This window comes from Strix aluco, chromosome 5 (assembly GCF_031877795.1).
Source record: "Strix aluco isolate bStrAlu1 chromosome 5, bStrAlu1.hap1, whole genome shotgun sequence".
In the NCBI taxonomy this organism is placed as follows: Eukaryota; Metazoa; Chordata; class Aves; order Strigiformes; family Strigidae; genus Strix; species Strix aluco.
The window spans coordinates 56825092-56838009 of record NC_133935.1 but is presented as its reverse complement, the minus strand read 5'-3'; the positions used below and the strand labels follow the sequence as shown (position 1 = coordinate 56838009).

General features: G+C 36.1%; 1 protein-coding gene across 12 annotated transcripts in view; it reads left to right on the top strand.

The window, feature by feature from the left end:
* PNPLA8 (patatin like domain 8, phospholipase A2) overlaps positions 1-12918 on the top strand; it is a 41173-nt gene that overhangs the window by 15685 nt on the left and 12570 nt on the right. For all 12 annotated transcript variants that reach the window (XR_012623611.1, XM_074827489.1, XM_074827498.1 and 9 more), the window contains 2 exons: positions 3083-3140; positions 5317-5511. Coding sequence is in view for 11 of the 12 variants with exons in the window: in XM_074827489.1 (XP_074683590.1) it covers positions 3083-3140; positions 5317-5511 (253 nt within the window). In the remaining variant the exon portion in view is untranslated. The remainder of the gene's footprint in view (positions 1-3082; positions 3141-5316; positions 5512-12918) is intronic.

The following is a 12918-nucleotide window of genomic DNA, read 5'->3' as shown; positions in this document are numbered from 1 at the left end:
GGGAGGAGTGGCTGGAGAGTTGCCAGTCAGAGAGGGACCTGGGGGTGTTGATTGACAGCCGGCTGAACAGGAGCCAGCAGTGTGCCCAGGTGGCCATGAAGGCCAATGGCATCCTGGCTTGCATCAGAAATAGCGTGGCCAGCAGGGACAGGGAAGTGATCTTACCCCTGTACTCGGCACTGGTGAGGCCGCACCTCGATTACTGTGTTCAGTTTTGGGCCCCTCACTGCAAAAAGGACATTGAATTACTCAAGCGCGTCCAAAGAAGGGCAACAAAGCTGGTGAAGGGTCTGGAGCACATGTCGTACGAGGAGCGGCTGAGGGAACTGGGGTTGTTTAGTTTGGAGAAGAGGAGGCTGAGGGGAGACCTCATCGCCCTCTACAGCTACCTGAAAGGAGGTTGCAGAGAGCTGGGGATGAGTCTCTTTAACCAAGTAATAAGTGATAGGACAAGAGGGAATGGCCTCAAGTTGAGCCAAGGAAGGTTTAGACTGGATATTTCTTTACAGAACGGGTTGTTAGGCGTTGGAATGGGCTGCCCAGTGAGGTGGTGGAGTCCCCATCCCTGGAGGTGTTCAAGAGTCGGGTTGACATAGCGCTGAGGATATCGGTGTAGTTGGGAACTGTCAATGTTAGGTTAATGGTTGGACTAGATGATCTTCTAGGTCCTTTCCAACCTAGATGATTCTGTGATTCTGTGATTAGTGAGTTGAAGCAGTGAAAGAGCAACATTTGTAAAGGAGACTTATTTGGGTAGGTCAGTCTAGAGGACATAGGTAACAGACAGACACTTTGTTTCAAACAAAGCAGATAAATGGGAAAATAGGATAGCAGGTGAACTTGTGTGTAAAGTAATAACCCATGAGTGGAAAAATGTCAAGTGCTTACAGGATGTAAACTAACTATAATATCAAAAGTGATTTGGGTGTTGTCATGGACAGTTTAATGAAACATTTGTATGCTTGTGGTGAAACAAGATGATTCAAGTGTGTGGCGGTTGGGATTGAAAATACAGAAAATACTATAATGCCATTATATTAATCCATAATACAGTTTCATTTAAAATACTATTTACTGTCCCGGTTACCCCATTTTACAGAATGTTTCTGTTGCAAGATTGGTAAAAAATAGCCAGTGACCTAAAGACAGCTCACACAAAGGGATTAGAACTCTTTATTGTTAAAAAAAGCAAACAACTTAAAGCAGTAATTTGAGACAGTAAGATATCTTGAGAATTACTGTTCTCATCTTTTCTTCAAGAACAAGGGACTATTCAGTAAAATTAAAATAAGGAGACTTTCTCTTTTAACACAGTATGTTAATAAACTCTGGAATTAATTGAGTGTGACTTCAGTTAAGAAAATAATTCAACAGTGGTGCTTGACAAAGACATTTATATAATATGCAACGAAACTAAAATAAATTTGGAGGTGATATTAGACTTTTCTCTTTAGACCTTAATGTCTAAAGTTTCATAGTAGTTCAGGGATTTCTTGTACCTACTCTGAAGCATCAATTCCTGGCCTTCATACGAAACAAGATGTGAGAAAATAATTATTCAGTTTGATGATTCCTATAATTAAGCAGTGGATATTGCTTATGCAGTTTTTTAATCTTTGCATTCAGGGTGTGGGAAAAAATACCTAATACAGATATTTAGGAAGAAGTAGGTGAAAATTATGCAAATCAGTAGATGTTTCATATCTCACCTCTGTCAGTCTCATCTGTTATTTCTGTATTTTCCTACTTCATGGTTTTGTGTGCCTTCGTCTCCTCCTGTAATCAATTAGTGAGTGCAGATGGCACTCCTCCCCTTCTGGTTGGTGACTGTGAGACTGGAATTAATGCATTTATTGGAAAAAATAAACCAGCACTATCGATGTAAGAATTGTGTCAGCAGCAGTCTTCGATCCTAGGTCTAGAAGCTGTCTCCCTTCATTCCTTCCTCTTAAGGACACATGCACAGTTATCCTTCAGACACGCTAGGGGAACAGTGAATTGCCCTGCCTCCAAATACAGTTTACTGCCTACATTGAGGACTGCTGCTGTCGTAGCATTTAAAGCTTCTTTTATCTTGTGACCTGACTAGATTGATAACAGTGTTGGTTTTTAACAGTGGAAGCACTACTACCTACTGTTTCATGGTAGTGAGAGCTATAGCTGGGTGATCTCTGAACAAGAACACATGAAATCACCTTACTTAAAAAAGGGTGGCAGTACTGAAAACCGTTTTTGCAGAGTAAGGTAGACGCACCACCCATGTTTGTGTGGACTGTGTTCAGGCAGAGGAAGAAAACTTCCTCATGTAAATGAAAGTCTGTTTGGAATTGTCATGGATGAGTACCCACTCTGTAGAGTTTTATACCTTTACTGTAAGCAAATCCAAGTTGAAATAGATGCTGATATGATATTATTGGCTAGTATGCTGATATCCTCCAGTCTCCTGCACTGTGCAGGAGGGCTACTTTCTAGTAAGTAGTTAGAATATTGACCCTAATGCTGAGGTGATGATAAATAACAATGCTGACCATTCGTGTCATTTCACTGTCAGATTTATAAAAAAGTATGCATATGAAAAAACTCCACCTCAAAAAGGGATGTTAAATGCAGATGGAATTACTGTTGTGGAAGATTACATGTAAATGTTTTCGCTGTCTTCTAAATCATGTAGAATGGTGTGTCTTTCCTTTGCTTTTGTTTTCGTAACAGTTCAGGAGAGTAATTTTCATTACTATAAAACCACTTAATAAAGATGTTGATTTTTTTGATTCTTAAATGTAGCAAAGCACTTCATTTTCCTCTCACAAAGTAGTTCAGTAATCCTGATGATTTATGGTTAAGTTGTGGTGAAGTGAGTAACTGAATCAAGACCTCAATCAATCTTCAGACTTACTTCCAACAGCCCAGAAGGTTTGAAATATTGGTCCATTGAAGTCAACCATAGAAATCCAGTTATTAAAGTGAAATACAAGCATTGCTTCTTTTAAATGCAAAGTTCTCAGAAGTGAGAATGGTAAAAACATACGTCTCTTGTTCATGCTAAACTGATGGAACATTTTCAATTTTTTACACTTATTTGTAGAGAAAAAATGGGCTCAAATCTTATGATTGAAACTGCAAGAAATTCGAAATGTCCGAAGGTAAGTACAGTTTTCTGAGGTGAATACTAATTGTGTGTTTCACAAGTACTTTTGAGTTCCCTAGAAGAATACTGGCTAAATACTGTCAATGTTGATACGCTCTTCAAGCTTCCATATGAGATAATCCATGCTTTTAAAGGATAAAAATGCATTGGATTCCTAAACTTCTGCAGCAATTTCTAGTATTTTTATTCAGTACTTTAAAATATGTTTCAGAGATGTTAAAAGGCTTATAAGCAGAGAAGTACTAGGTCAACTTCTTAAAGTTGTGTGAAGTTTGTTTTTTCATGACAGAATTGCCAGATGCTGGAATTCTCTTACATGTCAGCTGTGATCTGTGTTACTGTGTAGTGAGAGAACAGGGTTCCTCCTCACTTTTATCTGGATTACCAGGTTTTCTCCAGCCACATTCGTAGACCCTGAGATTTCTACTCTTCCTGTATGATGTGAAGGGCATCAATTAATTGGAGGGGTGTTGTATACAGCAGCAGCAGAGAGTGAAAGATAAGAAACCAAGCATAGGTATTTTAATTTTGGGGAGGATTAGGGTATGAAGAAAGAAGAGGAATAAAATAGTACTTATTTCAGAACCATCTGTAATTAATGGGTGTTTTGGTGTCATAGCACTATGTTCAGTACTTTACTGTTAAATGGAAGATGATCACATTTTTCTAAACATGGAAAAACGTGTGCTTGTCTGACTGCATTTCTAGTCCGTGTCTAAAACAAGGACATGAAAAGGCTGGAGTGGTATGTTGCTTTCTGAGACAGAAGCTATCCTACGTTGATCTTTGAACCAGGGTCTTTGGCTTTCTTCCATGTTCTTCAGTAATAAAATGTGAATATAAATAGAGTTGAAACTAGCTATTCCCAGTAATCGCTTTGTAGTGCTGGCAGTGGTGGCCCTCTTTACAAGGCACAGCAAAATCAAAATAAAACATGCAGTTGTATGCTCTGCTGCTGTTATATTTATGGCAAGATGGAATTTTCCAGAAGGCGCTCAGCACTTTACAAGTTAGACTGCATCATGAAGTGGAAGCATATATGGGTATTACCAAAAACAAATTCAACCATCAGTTTGATAAGTTTTCTATTAAATTTTCCAAAGCTTTTTTTCCTACTGCTTCTAGCAGTGCTTAGAACCAAAGCTTCCCTTTGACCAAAGCAGGAAACTTCCTCCATCAAATTATGGAGTATGACTCATGCATGTGTTTTGCTTCTGCATTGTTATACAGAAGTTATACTTTTTTGTAAGGATGGACTTACTGTGAATTAAGTGATTTGACTTCTGTAGCTGAAGAATGGAAATGAATACAGTGATATCACAGTGTCAGCTGTCACAAAAACACCCTACTCTATAGAACAGTAAACAAAATGGAATTGAACACCCACTTGGCTGCTAAGGAGTATTGTTCTGACAGTGCCAGCCAGGCTGGGTGCATCATCACTAAAAGGTCTTGCACGTTCTAACAGCTCACCCATAACTACAGGTACTTTCACTTCATGTGATTATATCTGTAAGATGTAATTTTTTTGCAGTCATGTTTTGTTCTATGGAGATACCATTTTGGCTTTTCACTTAGATTTACATATGTGACTTTTGTTAATGACATTTCAGCGTTCTTACAAAAAACCTTGAAGGATTTATGTTTGATTCTTTTTTTTTTTTTTTTCCTTTGGAAGAAATTCTTCCTGTAATCCTGTAACTGAGGTTGCAATATTAAGTAATCATTTTCTTGGAGAAGGAAATTGACGTTTCTACCATTTGTATTTAATGCCATTGTTGCATTGCTGGTTACAGACTTTTGAGAATGAACTATTCATAAAGGCAACATATTTTAAAATCATATAGATGACACCAGCTTTTTGGTTAAATACCAGTGGGTAGATATTGGTAGAAACAGAATAACCAGTGGAAACAATTAATTTCAGGTTAAAAATAGGGATTTCTTTAGGGAGTTTGGGGGGTTTTGTTTGTTTGGGTTTTTTTTCTTTTTAACTTTCACTTTTTAAAATTTAGGCATTATAAAAAAGTAAATAAATGACAAACTGATTAGGATTCCAGAGATGCATTTAATCTATAAATTGAACTTCATATTGTGGGAGGCTGTCATTCTCATATTATTGTTACCATTATCATTATATATAACTATTTTTGTTCCTCCTAACTCACTAGGTAGCTGCAGTAAGCACCATTGTAAACAGAGGAACACCACTGAAAGCATTTGTTTTTAGAAACTACAATCACTTTCCTGGTGTTAAGTCTCATTATATTGGAGGCTGTCAGTATAAATTGTGGCAGGCCATTAGAGCATCATCTGCTGCACCGGGTTACTTTCAGGAATATGTTTTGGGCAACGATCTTCATCAGGTAAGTTACAATCTTCTCCTTTAGTAAATATTTTCCAATATTATACCTGAGAAAAAAGTTGTCCGAATTTTTGAATCAGAACTAAGCCAAATAAGTTGGTAGCAGAAGGGAAATATAAGATAGATAGGGGTAAGAAAGGAAATTTTTAGCTTGTATAGCCCTTATAGAACTAGAAGGGGTATAGGCTTAAAAATCTTAGTCTTAAAAAACTTAAGCTCATCTGCTGTTCCTTTCTTCTCTGCCTGGAAGGAAACCTTATATGAGTTGTAAATTGCCTCTGACTTCCTGGTTACAACTGGTATTTCATTGAGCATTATTTCACTAAACAGATGGCGGGACTTAAAATCTAACAATACTGTAAAGTGTGGAAAAAAAAAATCAAGTTATGCATTTCGGTGTTCCTTTTATTACTGAGTAATTTCAGTTTACGTTCTACTTTTAATTCTTTCCATTGATAGTTTATTAGGCTCTACCCTGGTTCTGAGCTAGTAAAAAGAATAAGAGCTGCCACAGCAGTAAGATTAGACTCAGAGGACAACTGCAAAATAAATTCCCTTGAGGATAAAGCAATGTCTCCTATCAATAGTGTATGCTATTTTATTGTATTATAGCTTCAGTTGGTGACCCTGATTAGTAAAGAGCAACGCAAATTAATTTCTTTAGTAGTTTTTTAACTGTTGTGTTCTTTTCCTCCAGTGCCCCTTTATTATTCTGTAGTTCTCTGAGTTTTAAAAGAATCCTTTTTACAGTACACATTTATTTAAAACTAATAGTATTTATTTTTAAAATCATCTGGTGCAGATCTGTGGCAGAAAAGATTACAAAGGGTGACTGAACCAGAGACCTTCAACAAAGACAGTATAGGATTCTATCGCTTAAAGCATCATATGAGTTTATATGATGGCATTAGCCTTAACTAGTAGAAAGCCATAATAGCATATTTTGAATAATAAGATGTACCTGGATCCCATACAGAATTTCTTATGGTGTCCATTAAAAGGCTGTGTAATTTCTTTAGCATTGTAATGTGCATAAGTAATATTGAAGTTTAAAGACTAACAGATAAATAAGGAGTTTAAATAGTGAAGAATTCATTAGATTAAGAGATAATGAACAGAGGTACTGGTACAGAGAAACAGCTAGAATTTAATCTCCAAAAAAACCAGCATACTTCCATATTTTGAATTAACATTTATAAGGAGATGGAATAATTATATTCAGTTATATAAAGGCTCTATATAAGTTGGGGCGTGAAGGGGAAAGATTCCCATGGAGGGCAGGATGGTGCTACTACATCAACCAGATTTTGAGAGTTCTTCCATTTTACTCTGTTTCACCTTTTTGTTTAAGATCTTCCTCCCTACTATTTCCCCTTTTTGTTTAGGATCTTTCCTCCCTACTAGCCTGCCCAGTATGGTACATCTTATTATCCCCAAAGCATTTTAATCAAATACTACCTGAAATAAGCAAATTTTGGGGTTGGCTGGTTCTTTTTTTCAAGCTAAAAATGGAGTAACACATCAGATACTCAAAGCCTAAGCACTGCTTGAAATCCTGAAACATGTTCATCTTCCATCTGGCCAAGCAAAACTGGAAAGGGAGCTGCTTTAGCTTTTGGAGCTGTTCCAAGCTCCTCTTTAACTGCTTGAATGGGTCAGTGTTAATCTATGTGAAGAACTTTTCTTCTTCTTCTCACCTTTCCACCCCCTCTTTCCTTGAATTGAGAGTACATCAAAATCTGTCTGTGTTTCTGTATGAAGGATAGCTAAATAAACAACATGATTTCTAACTTCTACGCAGTGCTTAGACAATTATTTGTCTTAACATCATTTTTGAATTGCCAGACTTGTATGAAATGCAGTAAGGTGGGTATTCATTTCATCTATATTAATTTTTAAGTCCAATTTACCAGACTAGAGAATGCATGATTAGTGTTAATAGAGATTGGATCCAGTATTCTCAGACACATAGAGCTAGAATGAAGTCTGGTTCATTTTTTTCCTACTCCAGAGTCTTTGTACAAAGCCCTTCCATATGATCTTACTAACACTGTTTCACAAACTCACCATTCTTTTCTATTTGACGTATTTTAATTACTAGAAAGCAAGAGTTTAGGATGTGGTTCACCTCTGTGAGCCATAAAGAACTAAATATGTTTTCAGTAATAAAACTGTTTATTGAAGTAGAACTAGATGCTAAATTTTCTGATTTAAACTTTCATATCATCTGAAAATCTGTCTTCTACCCAGGCATGATATTTAAACACTTTTGAATTCTTTTAGAATCCAAAGGTCATCATCTTTCATGTATTTCAGGCTTTTCTTTCCCCATATTACACTTTTCTTACGACATCTCTATTTCCATAATTATCTATTTTGCGTGGGATGTGCTAGGGTTTTTTTTTTTTTTATGGACAGCTGGCTACCAAGGTGCTACATGGCAAATGCTACATAACTGTCTTCATGTAGATTTCTATCTTGGATTATAAATCCACCACGCACACTCAAAACTGCCTTGAATTACCTTGTTTTAACCCTGGGGTAAGAGCCTCCATGCATGTAGCAGATTGTTACCCATATGTTCTTGAATGTAATGGTACCTCAGTGGAAAATGCAAGGTAATCAAGAGTTTTATCTCTATTAAAGTATCCAAGATGAATTGAAAAGAATACATATGCATAAATACATTTTAAAATAAATAGAATCCTAAATGCAGTCATATTCTTGTTTAAAATAGCTTTGTGATTATTCTCAAAGTATGTTAATAACTTAGTCCTTAGTGATCGTTCATATCATAAATATGAGATAGTAGATTTTTGTTAATCATCTTTATTCTAAAAGTGCACTGTAATTGTCATATTAAGTTCCTTGGCCAGGTCATGTATGATACTAACATTTGTAGTTTATGTGGAAATATTTGCTTTTTTCTGTTTTACCACTTTAAGCCTGTACACTATCTAACAGGTTGGGCTGCTTTTGAACTACAGAAATAAATGAAGCATAACATTGTTAGACATTCTTAATAGTACCATGATTTTTGAAAAGTACACTAGCACAGTACACATTAATTGTCAGTAATAATTTATGCCAGAGGCTTCAGTATTGTAGCATGGTGTCAGAAAGATGATGGTCGTCTGAGGATTTTTTTTTTTAATGGATTGGAAAACTCCATTAATTAATCAAGATAATTTCTTTTCTGAATATAAACCATGCTAGTTCCTTATTAATTAATATACATAATCTGCTTCTGTACTGTTGAGATTTCTAAATAATTCAAAGAACAGAGATGGCCAAAATGTGAAAATGATTGTAAAATGTCTGTGAAAATTCAAAATAATAAATACAGTGAGATTTGTTTCCTGGCTTTGAAGTTTGGGACTCCTAAAGGATTATATATAGAGACCAGGTTTTGTATTATCTTATCAGTCAGTTGTACATTTAAATCTGAATGAAAAGTACTCTGACAGTTGATCTGACTTAGGACTCTTCAAATGTGTGAAAATATTTATTTTGATAATGGAAATCGAGTGGATTTGTTTTATGGTCAGCCTGCATATTCTTGTCTTATGTTATCTAGCTTTTGTTGAAATTGGGAGTCCTTTCACACACTATGTGAAGTAGTTGAATGGCAGTTATGTGTAGGGTTGAGATTAATTCATAAAGATTTTATGTATGACATAAAGATTTTATGTATGACGTTTATGCTGGAATCATGCCTGAACTATAGCTGTTCGCTTTAACGCTCACTTTTCCATAATCTGTACATTTATATATGCATGTGTACTTGTGTACACATGTGCATGCCCTTTTCTCTGGGAACATTCCAGTCTGACTTCCTGTACTAGTCACTATAAACGTTTGACGGGATTATCAAGTGTGTTAATTTTTTTTAAGGAGGCAGTAAATTATTTTTACAATTCTTCTGATGTAATTGTTTAGAAACTGGTTCCTAGGTGCCTGAGCACTTACTCTTATTTGTGCTGCAGATAAGCTGATGCCAGGTTTGTTATATTTCAGCAAAAAGTAAGCAGTTCAAAACCAAATAGCAATATTTACAATCAGGTCAATCATGCCATGCTATCTTGTTCCAATCTGTCAAGTAGGAAAAACCAGTGCAGCTGTTGGTAGATGAGGGGAGGAGGATTAATATTCTTTGTGGTTCAAAAGAAGAACACATTAACATTCAAAGGGATTTAATCCCTGTAACATGCTTCTCCAGGAACTGTGCAAGTCAAGAGAGACCAAGTCATGATGTTATAATATAGAAGCTGTATTGCCACATGTCAGCTTTTTAATTTTAAAATCTATTTATGAAGCACTGAGGGCTCTTAACCCGTCCCCAGCCTTGTTACAACCAGTGATTTTTGTATTTTTTCTCTACTTCCCATGGAGAGGCGTTGTTTCTTGTATCTATTCCTTCCCCCCCCCCCTTTTTTTTTCTGTAGTGTGAAAAGCATTTGGGGTACTCAATAGTGTCACTTCAGTAGACAGTACAGTATGCTGAGGAAATTACCAATTAATTAAAAGAGCAATTTAAGATTTAACAAAATCATTATGCACACTTCATTACTAGGTTTTACAGTGAAAACTAAATTTGTCCCACAGGATTAATTAAAAGGGCAGCAGGGGTTATCTGGGTGGGTGGGTGATGGTGGTGGTGGTAAATTTAACAAAGCCACAGATTTTTCTCAAACTTTAATACAAAGAGCTTGATCACCTTTTTCTTGATAGCTTCCTGTGATTTCATTGTTGTGTTACAATTCCATTTATTAAAATGCTGGTGTTGACTTATAATAGTGTTCAAATAACCCTATTTTCTTCGAGCAAAATGAGATAGTAAAGCAGTTAAATTGACAGCTAGTCTGTTGGTGGAGTTTTAATAATGCAGTTTAACAGGATGTGTGGTGAGAATACAACCTAGAAATAAAAAACATATGTAGTAAATAATATGATGTAACTAAAATTTCAAGTCTCACCTTCATTAAAAAAAGATAATACACAGTTTCTTCATATTTTTCAAACTTTTCCCGTCCTTTTATTAGGCAGTAAGTCTGTAAAGCCATTTCATCTTTGTAGCTTGTTACGGGAGAGGCCTTCAAAAGTGATTTGCTTAGTGGATCCTACCCTAATTGGTTTTACACGGTAGCTTTTAAAATTAGATCCAAGGGTGCTTCCCAGGCTCTAAGAAGACATAGAATATAGGTCACATTGAAGTTCTTTTCATTCTTAGGATATGCCATGGTGATCAGTATGCACCAGAGCTTATACAGACTGCAGTTTAATAGGTGTATCTTGTTCTCACAATGATAGAAACAAATATTTCTTTGTTTCTCTGTCTACTTGTTGCCATACACACTTTCCTACAGCCTTCAAGGCAATGTCAGCTACTGTTTAAGGAAGAGGGACTTCACTGGAATATGTTAGCTGTGTGGATTTCTTTTATTGATTCTGGAGGTTTGGTTAGCAGCTCTTAAGGTGGACACACATGATGTGTTTTACCAGCCTTTGTGAAATTGCTGTGGTATTTTGCAGAGCAGACTGCTTGCAGGGTTTTCTGCAGGGACTTGTTAAGTGAAGTGTTATTGGAAGATTTGTTTAGTGAAATGAAATTAAGAGTATATTTTGTTTAGGCATTTCACTTGGAAGCATTATAATTTTTCTCTCCAATGATTCAGAGTGATGCTTTGCTAATGTAATTTTCAGAGTGCTTATTTAAAAAAAAAAAACAAAAAACAAAAAAAACCAAACAAAAACCTTACTCTGAAATGAGTTGTATTGCATTTAACTATTTTTTTGCTTAGACTTCTGAGTCTGTATATCTTTAGTGACACTATTTACCAGCTAATATTTGCTGTAAAACAAATCTTGTAAAATCAGAGGAGGCTGGTACAGTGAAAAATTAAGAACGGAGTCAATTCAGTAATGTCCATACAGCCAGTCTAGGTTCTGATGTTACCAGCCGCCATTTCATAGATCAAAAAGAACAATTTACTGTCAATTCTTGATAGCTTGTAATTTTTATTTTCCCAGGTTGTGTATCTGTCTAATACTGACTGGAATGGGGCCATATTTCCGTATGAAATAGCCTTGTGATTCATTCCAAATAAAAGCCTAAGAATGTAGTGGGACTATTGATACACTTCTACCTCTTCCCTTAAAGAAAGCTTGTTTATGATATATAGTCGTCTGGTGCTTAGTGCAAATAATCACTTCATACTTTGTAAGCTACCTAATTTGCCTTCTGTATTGTAGTTTAGGAAACTGCCCTCATCCTGTTGCAGATACAGGTCTTAGTACTGTGGTAAGAATAATTTTCACCATGTATACAAAACGTGCATAAAGTCACTTACTTCAGTACCCAGTGCATCCCCTTTAGTCGAATAAGGCACAATGTCTCAGCCCTATTTACTAAGCTTCTCTTCCAATACAGTGATTAATCTATAGTGTTAACTTTGCGAATCCCAAATCAGTCTCTTGGCAATCTCTTCAAATATTCTTTACCTTGCAGTGTTTCTTCTACTGGGGGTATATTTACACTCCTGTTTTTAGTAGCAGATATATATTTTAGATTTTTACCTATACAACTTAGAAAGTTTCCCTCGGGTCAAATTCAGTCCTCTGTCATGGTCGCCAACTGCACCATAGACTGTAGTTCATAAACATGTAAAGCTGTCTTTGCTGTTGCTACCCTTGTAGAAGCCTATTTCTAGAAGGTATTTCTTCATTTTTCTCATGGCCAGAAAATTGCTCATTTTCATTCTTAAATCTTTTCCTAACTAATGGATACAAATTCTCCTTGTGCCAGTACTGTTCTCTAGTTTGATTAACTTCTCTTCTTGTAGTATTTACCCTTCCAATGTGTGTATAGAAAGCACTCGTATCCTTTTTTATTTTGTTAGTCTAAATATACCAGTCTGTCTCAGTCTTGCAAAATAGACTCTGTGTTCTCTTGATCATCCTAATAGTCTTTCATTGCACCTGCTGCAGTTTGAGTAATATTTCTTGAAACTGGACTATTCAGTGTGTTTTGGCATAACCTAAGACATATTGAGCAAAGTTGAATGATATATCAGATTCAAAATGAGCATTTCTAAATTAGAAGGAAAATTAAGGCGAGTTGGTTTGATCAGGCTAGAACACTGTATTCTAGATGATGTCTTAACTGCATCATGTATTTCTTTTTTCAGAGGAAGGTATAGCTTAGAATTACAGTTGCCTTTTCAACACGTACTTCATCTCTAGGTGGTTTGAATCATTCTGTGGTAGGGCTCTGCTTGGATCTTTCTTACAGTTGGTCTGATTCCAACTTAGCTCTGAAGAGCATAGCTTTGTGTTTATGAGCACTTTGCTTGGCTATACGTCGTCTCCTTTGGGGTTTTCTTTGAGTCACTCTGTATTTACAGTAAGA